Here is a 12,723-nt window from a genome sequence, read left to right as displayed (position 1 = left end):
GGGCCCCCTATTAAAAGCTTTAAATAGCTTACTTGGGGTGACCCTTTTCACACATCCCACCGTGTAAAAATGCTTGTTGTATATATCATGAATAGTATCTCCTGGATGATGTGAATAAACTAAACTAAACTAAACTAAACTAAACTAAACTAAACTAAACTAAACTAAACTAAACTAGGTGTCCGGTCTTTGGGGTGCACCAGCCTTTGTCTGAGAGTGTTCCCAGGTTTGAAATGTACCGGGATGTTGTGTTTGTTAAAGATACGCCTGAGTTTCTCTGATACACCAGACACATATGGAATGACAATGTTATGCCGTCTGTCTCTCTTTTCTTCCTCTGTCACCCTGTTCTTTCTGGAAGCAGCTGGGATAACCACAAGTTTTGAGAGCATCCCTCAGGTGTTTGTGTTCCTTGTCTCTGGCCTGTTGGCTGGTTGGAACATTATCAGCTCTGTGCTGGAGAGTTCTGATAACACCTAGTTTGTGTTCCAGTGGGTGATGTGAGTCAAAAAGGAGGTACTGGTCTGTGTGAGTAGGTTTTCTGCAAACCCCAATATGGAGGCTCCTGTTCTCTCCAATGTGGACATCACAGTCCAAAAAAGGCAAACTCATGTCCTTGACATCCTCTCGAGTGAATTTGATGTTCTTGTCCACTGAGTTAATGTGCTCGGTGAAGGCTTGCACTTCTTGGCTTTGGATTTTTACCCATGTGTCATCCACATATCTGTACCAATGACTTGGTGTTGTTCCTTTGAAAGAGTTCAGGGCCGTTCTTTCCATGTTCTCCATGTACAGATTAGCCACAATGGGGGATACTGGTGAACCCATCGCACACCCATGTTTTTGCCTGTAAAACCTCCCCCTAAATTGAAAATAGGTGGTTTTTAAGCAGAGTTCCAGTAAATTGCATATTTGCTCTGGGTTAAGGGTAGTTCTGTTCTGCAAAGTGTTGTCTTGTAACAACTGCCGCCTCACTGTTTCCACTGCATCCTGAGTTGGAATGCATGTGAACAACGATGTGACATCAAAGGAAACCATTGTTTCAGATGGGTCTAGTTTTAAGTCCCGGACCTTATTTACAAAGTCCATAGAGTTCTGGATGTTGTGTGGCGTATTGCCAACCAGTGGTGCTAAGATGTTGGCCACAAACTTAGCAATGTTGTATGTCACAGAGTTGATGCTGCTGACAATAGGTCTGAGAGGCGCTCCTTCTTTGTGTATTTTTGGGAGTCCATAGATGCCTGGGATGGACTCTTGTGGGTATAACCTGTGATATTGTAAACGGTCAATGGCTCCGTCTTTCTGTAAACTTTGCAGATATTCTATGATTGTTCTCTTGTACCCACTGGTTGGGTCTCGTTTCAGGCATTCATATGTGTTACTGTAATTGAGTAGTGAAAGAATCTTGTCTTGGTAGTCGTTTGTGTTTAGAATTACCATGCATCTCCCTTTGTCTGCTGGCAAGATTGTGATGTTTTCGTCCTTGCTCAGTGATGCCACGGCTTTTCTTTCCTCATAGGTGAGGTTTGAAGGGGGAGGTCTCACTCAGAGGATAAATACTTGAATCTAACACCATTTCATTGGACTAGAGCTGTCCTATCTAGTCTGGTGTGCATGAACTGATGAAGCCTGCTCCGATGAGAGGCGAAATGTCTTCCAAGACAATCTGACAAAGTCCAGTTACGATCGATTGAATGCCCTGAAGCTTACAATGACCTGGATGAATGAGAATATTCACAGGCATGCTTTGTTCTATTTTAAAATGAACATTATTTGGATTTGGATATTTTGTTCACCTATGTTAAATGAAACCTGCCTTTCTTTTTATTGTTTTTAGCTTGTTTTGACAAAGATATTGCCTCAGATGTCTTAACTTTGTTTGTTACCCTGTGCCATACATACTCGCACACAGACACACATAGAGACACACACACACACACACATAGTAATGAGGTGATAATTGTCTGGACCACAGCAAAGCACTTGCCAGCACTATAAATGAGAAAGTCTGTCCCTGAATGAAAAGTTTTCCCCATTGACCATTACTCTTTCAAAATTAGTAGGTGTTAACAGTAGTTCTGCACCATAACTCCAGATTCTATAATTTCAGCCCTCTAAGGCTATTGCTAGTGGCTTCATTTCTCGGTCACACTTTAAGGCCTTAAGTCTTTGGGCTCTATTTTCATCCCCGCAAGATGTGCACCGAGGTGCACAGAGGTACACCAGGATGGGCGTTGCGGCGCAGTAATCCTGGCGAATTCTAGCATCCCTACAGTCTTTCAGGGGGTCACCCCTCTGGATGGGTGGCTGCTAGGTAATAACAGCTATCCACTGAAAACGTGGTTGATGACGCCATATATCACACCTTCAACAAGACTCCAGCGTGGTTTTAATTGTGTTTTCCGCAGTGCTCGGTCAGTCATCGAACGCACATTTGGGGTTCTCAAAATGCGTTTTAGATGTCTGGAGCAGACAGGTGGTTCATTAACACACAGCCCTCAGAGTGTCGGTGCATTCTTCGTGGCATGTTGCGTTTTACACAACATGGCTGTATGACGTGGGTGTCACTATGAACTCATGGAGGACACATTAAGGGACTTAAGACGGAGAGAGGCCGAACTGCATGTGCCGTGCCAACTGGGAGAGCAGCAGAGCACGTGGGAGAGGAGGGAGCGCCTCGCCACCCAGCTTTGTCAATTGAGTATTTGCGGTTACATCAGTTCAAAAAACATCTGACGATCAATATTTTCCACATTAAATACACAGACAGTATTGAAATAAATTTCGCGAGTAGATAGATACGGCCACTGCGAGCCTGGATCTCCCGGACCAGAATGTCAGTCTCCTCCTCGGAGAAGTGTGGGCATCGGACAATTTCCTGCGCGGGCTCAGTCATCCTCGAAACTTGCCATGTGCCTCGCCAGTGGCGTTTTTTTTTTTTTTTTGTTTTTTTTAAAATTTCAATTCAATTCAATTCAATTTATTTGTATAGCGCCAAATCACAACAGAAGTTGTCTCAGGACACTTTCCATATAGAGCTGGTACAGACCAAGCTCTTTTATCTACAGAGAACCAAAAATTCCCCCATGAGCAAGCACTTGGCGACAGTGGAAAGGAAAAACTTCCTTTTAACAGGCAGAAACCTCGGGCAGAACCAGACTCTGGGTGGGCGGCCATCTGCCTCGACCGGTTGGGTGAGAGAGGGAGAGCAAGAGAGGGAGAGGGAGACAGACACAAACAGACAGACAGACAGACAGACAGACAGACAGACAGACAGACAGACAGACAGACAGAAATGCAGTCAGAGAGAGAGAGAGAGAAAGACAGAGAGACAGAGAGACAGACATGCAATCACAGTAACAGTGACAGTGGATGTAATAATAGCAGTAGCAGTTGCAGTGGATGTCAGGCAGGGCCAAGGCAGGAGATGCAGCTGCAATCCACAATCCAGATTCAGCCACTGTGTAACCTGCAAGACGACCAAGCACAGAGACTCCGGGGAAGGAGCTGAGTTAGTAACACGCTGTGGTAGGACATGAAAGTGTGCAGATGGAGAGGGACAGAAGGACAGAGGAGCTTGGTGTATCTTTGGAGGTCCCCCGACAGTCTAATCCTGTAGCAGCATAACTAGGGGCTGGTCCAGGACAAGCCTGAGCCAGCCCTAACTATAAGCTTTATCAAAAAGGAAAGTTTTAAGCTTACTCTTAAATGTAGAGACAGTGTCTGCCTCCTGGACAAAGACTGGAAGATGGTTCCACAGGAGAGGAGCTTGATAGCTAAATGCTCTGACTCCTGTTCTGCTTTTTGAGACTTTAGGAACCATAAGTAGACCTGCATTCTGGGAACACAGTGTTCGAGTGGGACAATAAGGTACTATGAGCTCTTTAAGATAAGAAGGTGCCTGGCCATTTATGGCTTTGTAAGTAAGGAGGAGAATTTTAAACTCTATTCTAAACTTTACAGGGAGCCAGTGCAGAGTGGCTAGTATTGGAGAAATATGAAAAATGAGGCAAGGAGTTGGTGTGATTGGTGAGGATTGGACTCGGCTGTGTCAAACCCACTCCACGCCCTCTCCCCTCCCTCCTTCCGAGTTGCGTCGATGGGTGGGATTGAGATGAGAAGGGGGAGTAGTTGCGCCGGCAGCGCAGTGCACGAAAATACCAGAGTCTGCGCCACCACGCCTCATCGGCAAAGTGGACCTGACTTTGTGCTGCGTCTCCACCGCGCTGGCGGCGGAATCGAAAATAGAGCCCTGTAAGTCTATGTCCACCGACAATGTGGGCCCCACCTTAGTCTCACCCTGTTTATAAGTTGACCTGAGACGAGGCAATCAGTTCCCAAAAAACAGCTTTTTTTTAATCTGTGGGGCCCACAGTCTCAGAGATCCTTAGAGGGCTACACCTGCCGGTTTATGGTATGTAACTGATGTTCTATTTTGTGTAGGCTTCGCTGTTTAAGGCTATCACTTGTGTGATAAGGGCAAATCAGGATGTTGTCCATGTCCCACTGGGTCCACACACAACACACTCCCACTTCACAAGAAATCAATAAGTGTCACAGCACATTGGCAAATTGTGGTACATAATATGCATACAGATGGCACAGAGACAGTACAATCCCTGATATTTACCATGAAGGAATGAAACTGGGAAACAACATAAAATCTACTGCTGTGAAAGGCAAAAAATGAGAGACCACGTGCAGATACAAACAAATGAAAGAGTAAGGGGAGTAATTGGATCATTAAAAAAGTTAAATCAATTTAAAATAAGTTCTCTTTCATATCATCCATCCATCCATCCATTTTCTCCCACTTATCTGGGGCCAGGTCACGGGGGGAGCAGTCTGAGCAGGGATGCCCAGACTTCCCTCTCCCCGGACACTTCCCCCAGCTCTTCCGGGGGGATCCCGAGGCATTCTTTCATATCAAACATCTTAAAATATGAGTGGAAAGTTTTGTTTTTGTAACTGCATTTTTAACATTTTTGACTCAAACATAGCTGAACCATGTCATCATGACATGCTATTCAGTCCACTTAAGAACAGAGACCATGACAGAAAATGTCAGATGAGCATTTAGTTTCATTTAATAGGAATTAATTTAATAGGAATTCACATGATGGATACTGACTATCCGTGTAATAATTTGGCCTCAATATAGCACACTGACCACATAGACAACTAGGTTTCAACATAGTTTTGGTTATTTATAGCCTCTTTTCTCTGGTTTGATGTCCTATCTTCCTTACTGTAATTCCAGCTCTGTTTTTTTCCTGCTTGTTTTTACCAGCCTGATGTCTCTCTGGCATCTGCTTCTAGATCTAGATTTCGTAACCTGCAGCTCTCTGCTTTGTGACATTTTCTTCTCTCTTCTTTTCCCTGTTTGTTTCATCAATCCATTTATGGACTTTCTTCCTCTTGTCATTTGATTTTCAACCCCACCTCCTGGCCAATGCAGGGCTTTGGGTTTGTAACATTTGAAACGAGTGCAGATGCTGACCAAGCACGGGAGAAACTAAATGGTACAATCGTAGAGGGACGAAAAATAGAGGTGCCTTCCTTTTTCTGTCTCCCCTTACAATCCGTTACCCCTCTTCTTTTACTCCCTTCCTCCTCTGCAGGAATCATATTCACATCTCCTGCAGTACTCCCTCTATTCCCTCTCTTCTTTCATTCTTTTCCTCTCTCCCACCTGCCTGCTGCACCTTGAACGCTGCATGCTGAACCCTGATCCGTAAGTGTATGTGACAATGAGAAAGACAGACCCATTCAGCAGTGTGTGAATGTGTTGCAGTTTTTTGACACAAAAAGTGAATTCTTCTTTGCTCATGCATTGTGTCATTCATGTTTGTGGCTTGTGAGTTTGCAGTGGTTTTGATTTGAGTTAGAAATTCCCCAGTTAAAAATGAATGCCTTCCAAATGTCAATCAGTGATCTGCCAGTGTGCTGTATAGTGTCTCATTTTGATGTCAGCTTTTTCTTCCATGGAGAGTAAAGTTCTGTCTGCTCACTCTTTTTTCCTGTTTTTCCCATTCCTCAGTTTTAAAAGTTCATTAAATAGAGGAATCTTGAGGCTTTTGTTGCTACACTACTTTTTCATGTATCATAATCAGATTCATCATCATAGTTTCTTATCTTCACAATTATTCATCTGGAAAATCAGTAAACTCACAAGCAGCAATCATGTCTCTTAGAGATTATGTTTATATGCTACAACTACTGCTATTACATTACTATTTTTTTATTTTTTTTGGTAATATTTTTGAATAAACATAAATGCTGCCTATATTCCTTCTCATCCTCATCTTCAACCGCTTATCCGGGGACGGGTCGGGCTGCCTATATCATGTTCCCTAATGTTTTATTGGCAAAACCATTGTGGAAGGTGGGTGTACAAAGTAAAGGGCATTTACTCCAGAGACCAGTGTTCTGTATGTGGTTAGATATAGGCAACAAAAGCACTTTGATTTTGCTAACAAGGAAACTATGGTTTTGGGTAAATACTAATGAACACAGCGTATTTCATTCCTCGTCATTTTTTTACTTTTTCCATATTCAACCTAAACCACCATTTTGATCAACCTTAACCATGGGTTTTGAGTGCATAAACAGAACCATTAAAAGGTTAATGACTCAAGCAGTCAGCAAGTAAAGAACAAAGTGAAGATGAAGTTCCACCGCTCTGAAGCTGTCCGTTTCTGCTACAGTCTTCACCTTCATTCCGTGTGAGGGGGAACTCCAACAGCCACGTGTCTGTACAGTGCAAGGCTGCAGAGGAGCTTTAATGGCAAGCAGATGTATTCATGGCACTCCAGGTGAAGGGGGCAGCGATGGAAGCTGGATTGACCATGGCAAAGTCCCTCTGGACCCTTCTGACCTTTTTCTTCTCCAGAGACCAGTGTTCTGTATGTGGTTAGATATAGGCAACAAAAGCACTTTGATTTTGCTAACAAGGAAACTATGGTTTTGGGTAAATACTAATGAACACAGCGTGTTTCATTCCTCATCATTTTTTTACTTTTTCCATATTCAACCTAAACCACCATTTTGATCAACCTTAACCATGGGTTTTGAGTGCATAAACAGAACCATTAAAAGGTTAGTGTATTATATTGCATGACTGAACGCTGTTGGAAAACAAATGCACGACTGACAAAATTAAATTTTTCACCTCCAAAGTTTTACAAACTGCAATGTCTGTGCACATTCATTTCAGTTTTAAAATGTGAATTTTCTCATTTATTTTCTTTGATGTTGTTGCATGTGTTTCAACATCAGACTTTTGAAACACTGCATGTAGCCTCATTGCTGAAATTGTAAAATATCACCATGGCATGGAGAATGGGTGTGATGTGGATTATCCATAATATGTACAGTTTTTCCTCATTTTTCTTGTGTGTGTGTGTGTGTGTGTGTGTGTGTGTGTGTGTGTGTGTGTGTGTGTGTGTGTGTGTGTGTGTGTGTGTGTGTGTGTGTGTGTGTAATTGTTTGTTGCAATCACACTAACCACTGTCCATTTGATGACAGGTCAACAATGCCACAGCCAGAGTAATGACCAACAAAAAGGTGGCAAACCCTTATTCAAATGGTAAGACTTCTGCCGTACTTCCGTTTCTTCCAAGCTTATTTGCATATCTTCTAATGTGCTGCTTGCCTTCCATTTCTCCCACTTTGTAGTTTTCTTGTCCACCATTTCACTGTCAGTATCAGATCTGACTGCATTACAGAGCAGCAAATAATTTGGTTATATTATGAGAAGAAGAAAAATCATTATGATCCAATTTTACCATGAGCTTGCATTGTGAATGGAAAGGAAACTTATACCTACAAATGGAAGCCAGGCAGCAGATTTTGCCTTCACATGAAAAGAGTTGTTCACATTTTATTATTAAAACCAATATTTGAGGCAGTTGATTTGGTTTGAAATATCATGAAAACAGTGAAATCGTGTGAAATCATTTTCTTATTCTGCAGGGACAGGCATTAAAAGAGTGAAAGGAAAAGTGAAGCAGCAAGAGACAGATTGGAGATGGAAGGTGGACTTAAAGCAGGACGAGAAGAATTTGGTAGATGGACAGAGAAGTGAATGGGCAAATGAATAGACTCAATAAAAAGAACCAGCAGTCATTCATAGAGAGGAAGAGAAGGACCTTTAGGCTGTGTTTCTCTTGTCCATCTCTCTCACAGATGCTCATTTATATGGATAGATTGAAAGAGTGGTGGAGGGAGAAATGAAGTGAATTAGATGATGAAAAGCAAAAGAAGGAAAGAGGGGGAGGGGGTAGTTGAGCAAGGGAAGGAATTATATAGCCAGAACCGGTCAGCACCTCTGTTCTACACACACATACACAGACACACACAGATGCACACCCCCATTTAGTTTTACATTGCAGAGAAAGAAAGAATGAGCCCTGAAGGGTTTTCCATTTGTCATCATCAGGCCCCAAGCACAAATATACGCAACCCTACACACACACACGCACACACATACACACACACACACACACACACACACACACACACACACACACACACACACACACACACACACACACACACACACACACATATTCTCTCCCAGTAAACAGCTGCCAAACACCAAAAACAAGTCCCCAGTTGATTCCTTGAAGAGCTGTCACTATTGAGTTTATCCCTGAGTATATTCGCAGCTGTGATTATTTTCTTTCCCACCACTGTACACTGTACGGTTGCCTCTGTCAGGTCCACATGTACGGTATTCCAAAGCAGAACCTGAGCCCTGCTTCAAAATTTTATTTCAGCCTCAAGCAGACAACAAGTAAAGAACAAAGTGAAGATGAAGTTCCACCGCTCTGAAGCTGTCCGTTTCTGCTACAGTCTTCGCCTTCATTCCGTGTGAGGGGGAACTCCAACAGCCACGTGTCTGTACAGTGCAAGGCTACAGAGGAGCTTTAATGGCAAGCAGATGTCTTCATGGCACTCCAGGTGAAGGGGGCAGCGATGGAAGCTGGATTGACCATGGCAAAGTCCCTCTGGACCCTTCTGACCTTTTTCTTCTTCACACGCACCTCTCTGGCTCCAGCAGTGCACTGTTCAGATTGCTGCACCTCAGAACAACTGAGTGCTGATGTCTTCAGCTGTCTCTGCAATGGCCACAGAGTCAGGGGCTCTTTCAGAGCAAGCAACAGACACGAGGAAGGCTATGACAGCTGTCCTGACTCTCGTCATGGGAACAACAGTGACTGCATCCAGGATTATGGTGTGGCAGACCATGATGCAACAAAATATCTAGCATGTGTTATGGATGCTCCCATATCCCCCAATGGACAAAGCACTAAAGCTCACCTCCATGAGGCAGCAGAGGAAACATAAACCATGAAGAGGCACACCTCCTGGTGCACAGCCTCACCTCAGCTTCATCAGCAGTGCTGAGATCAGGAAGAGATGCCTTGCAGTCGCTGTTGTAGCTGTGCCTCCACATGCACTTCCTGCAACACCACCTCTTAATCCCCTTCTACAGGGCCTTCTAAGTGCTTCTGAAGAGAACTGGGCTTGCTTGTGTTTCCAGAAGATGTTTTGCCTCTCATCCAAAAGGCTTCTTCAGTTCTAACTGACTGCAATAAGACAAATGCTTGGGACTTCCCACCAGCATATTCTATAGCCATTTTATCCTGCCACGAAGACTATGGAAAGAGACTGGTATTTGCACATCCTTGCATGATGAAGCACTTATGGTGCATTTTACCACTGTTGCTGCGTGCTCTGGGAAGGCCCTCCTTACAAGTTGATAGCCCAGATTTCTCAAGATTAAGATTGAGATTCTCAAATTGTCTATTTAAACAGTGCCTCTCCTAGCCCTGACGTCAGCTAAGAGAGTGAGAGACCTAGATTTAGTGGGCTGCACGGGCACTTTTATGGTATGTAATCAATATCCCACGATTGCCAAGACGCATAATGACCCATTGTGTTTTATGAGGTTGTGAACTGGTTATTAGCTAAATATTATTTGCTTATGAACCTCCGTGCCATACTGGGCATTGATTAAATCAGATTCATCCTTAACCCAGTAGCAACAGCTGTTTGAGGACTACACCTTTAAGTACAACCTTTAAGTACAACCTTAGTTATGTACTGTAACTGTATAGGCATCCCCCCCTGCTCCACTGGCACTAGAAAGAAAGAAGAAAATACCAAAGAAAATACTGACTTTTGGGTGCAAAACTAACGTCCTGAACATGTTGTATACTCTACATGAGGACCTGAGAGAGGCAGTTCAATTCAATTCAATTCAATTCAATTCAATATACCTTTATTTGTCACGCAAGGGGAAATTCCAATTTACAGCAGCACCAGTAAAAGATAGAATTAGGTAAAAAACAGCAAGTATATACAAAAGAGTGTAATAAAAAAAAATAGCATTATATAAAAATAAGCATTATCAAATTATAAATTGTATTTGCGGACTGTTATGTACAGGCTGAATTGCACAGATTATTGCACCAGTTATTGCCCAGATTATTGTACAGATAATTTACAGATAAATTACAGATAAATGCACAGATTATTGCACCAGTTCTTGCCCAGATTATTGCACAGGTAATTTACAGATGATTTACAGATAAATCATCAAAAATTACTTTCAGCAGTTCTTATTGTGTAGTATGACAGTTGCAGGAAGGAATGACCTGCGATAACGCTCCTTTGGACACACTTTGGATGTAGCATCCTATCACTGATGGAGCTCCTCAGTGCAGTGAGTGTGTGTTGGAGTGGGTGGGAGTCATTGTCTGTCATGGAGGACAGCTTGGCTGTCATCCTCCTCTCCCCCACCTCCTCCACTTGTTCCAGAGGGCATCACAGGACAGAGCTGGCTTTCCTGATGAGTTTGTCCACCCTCTTCCTGTCAGCTGCTGTGATGCTGCTCCCCCAGCAGACTACACCGTAGAACAAGGCAGAGACCACAACAGAGTCATAGAAGGTCTTCAGGAGTGCCCCACGCACCCCAAAAGACCTCAGCCTCCTGAGCAGATAGAGTCTGTTCTGTCCTTTTTTTTTTTAAAGTGCAGTGGTGTTATGAGTCCAGTCCAGTTTGTTGCTCAGATGAACACCCAGGTACTTATAAGATGTCACCATCTCAATGTCCCTTCCCTGGATGTTCACTGGTGATGGGGGAGAGTGCGGGCGCTGACGGAAGTCGACAACCAGCTCCAATTGTACAGTCAACAAAGAAAATTGTCATACATGCGGGAGTAAAATCAGTAGCCCTCCAAAATCAGCAGCTTTTGGAGGGCTATGCCTATACTTATAGGACCTGGGGTTACAGAACGAAGACAAGATATTAACATAAAAATAGGTACAAAATGTACATGCATTTTAAAATGCTGTAGTAGATAGTGAGAGGTGAAACAGATATATGATCATGGATCTGTGGAATAATGCAAACTTATTGATTCGATTTCTTTTTTTCATTAATGCTGCATTTAATAGTAGTTGGGATTTTTACCAACTGCTTCTTAATGAATTGATGTTTCATAAATGCTGCACTTGCTCAGTTGTCATAATTGTTGACAGAGACATCAGTAATGTACATAATTTAAGTACATGCGCATATAAAATTCATAACACACCAACCAATGGGTATGCTACTTACTGCTAACCAACCTGGTGGCTCAGGAACTGTTTCCTTTTCTCAGAGACATCTGAGAACAGTTACACACATGTATTACACACATGTTACATATGAAATTATTTTATCATTTTTTTCAAAGAGTATCTAGAAGAATGGACACTGCTGAACCCAACAGTCAACACTCTTCTGAATTGTGCATGTAAAATCCTACAAAGAGACATCCTTGTATTGAAGACATACAGCCTAATCCCTTGTTGGATGGACAAATTTCAAAAGGGAAAAGATAATAGCATAGTAATTCTGTAGATAATGTGCATTGAACTCCAGATAGATACAAGTTCATGTAGCAATGCTAACAGTACCATGGTATGTGTGTGCATGTGTGCGTGCCTGTGTGTGTGCATCTCTCCTGTGCAGGCTGGAAGCTGAATCCAGTGGTGGGAGCAGTATATGGTCCTGAATTTTATGCAGGTAAAGAATCAGACAGCTCTGAAAACCAAAAAATACTTCTTTTTCATTATTTTCCTTCCATGTCTTTCATGAAATTTGTGTGAGCATCCACCGATCCACCTTGTGGATTGGATCAATCCAGAAACAGATTGCAGATTTTTTTCTGTATATGTATTCCTGGCTGCAGCAATTCATTTATGTATACACTTGAGTGTGGGCCAGGGTTGGCAAGGGTGTGTGCGCAGTTTGGTTTGTATGGGCGTGTGTGTGTAGTTTGAAGTGACAGCTCGGCTTCATTTGGTAGAAGTGCTGATGCTGTCCGCTCCTCCTAACTGGTCTCCTTTTTGCTCATTAGTGTGAAATCTGTTCATTCCCAGACAGCTTTACAGCCCTCCTCTAAATAACCACTCTGACAGAGAGAGGCCATCAATCTCTTTTATTTCTCCTTCCCTCTTTTCCTGCATTTCTCTCTATGTCCCTCCATTGTGCCATCTATCCTTCCATCCTCCAACTGAACCAAACAGCAGCTTCAGATGACCTCCTTCAAACCCCGTATCACTGTGATGTATGTTTTTGAATGTGTGTGTGTGTGTGTGTGTGTGTGTGTGTGTGTGTGTGTGTGTGTGTGTGTGTGTGTGTGTGTGTGTGTGTATTTTGTGGTCTAT

General features: G+C 42.9%; 1 protein-coding gene across 1 annotated transcript in view; it reads left to right on the top strand.

Annotated features, from left to right (window-relative positions):
* The window catches only part of rbfox3a (RNA binding fox-1 homolog 3a), a 340,376-nt gene that overhangs the window by 270,907 nt on the left and 56,746 nt on the right, over nucleotides 1–12,723 (top strand). Inside the window, exons 5-7 of the mRNA XM_070990201.1 lie at nucleotides 5,459–5,551; nucleotides 7,528–7,588; nucleotides 12,026–12,079. Of these exons, the coding sequence (XP_070846302.1) occupies nucleotides 5,459–5,551; nucleotides 7,528–7,588; nucleotides 12,026–12,079 (208 nt within the window). The remainder of the gene's footprint in view (nucleotides 1–5,458; nucleotides 5,552–7,527; nucleotides 7,589–12,025; nucleotides 12,080–12,723) is intronic.

The sequence above is a fragment of the Chaetodon trifascialis genome, chromosome 21 (genome assembly GCF_039877785.1).
Source record: "Chaetodon trifascialis isolate fChaTrf1 chromosome 21, fChaTrf1.hap1, whole genome shotgun sequence".
Lineage (NCBI taxonomy): Eukaryota > Metazoa > Chordata > Actinopteri > Chaetodontiformes > Chaetodontidae > Chaetodon > Chaetodon trifascialis.
This window is presented reverse-complemented; position numbering and strand designations above follow the sequence as displayed.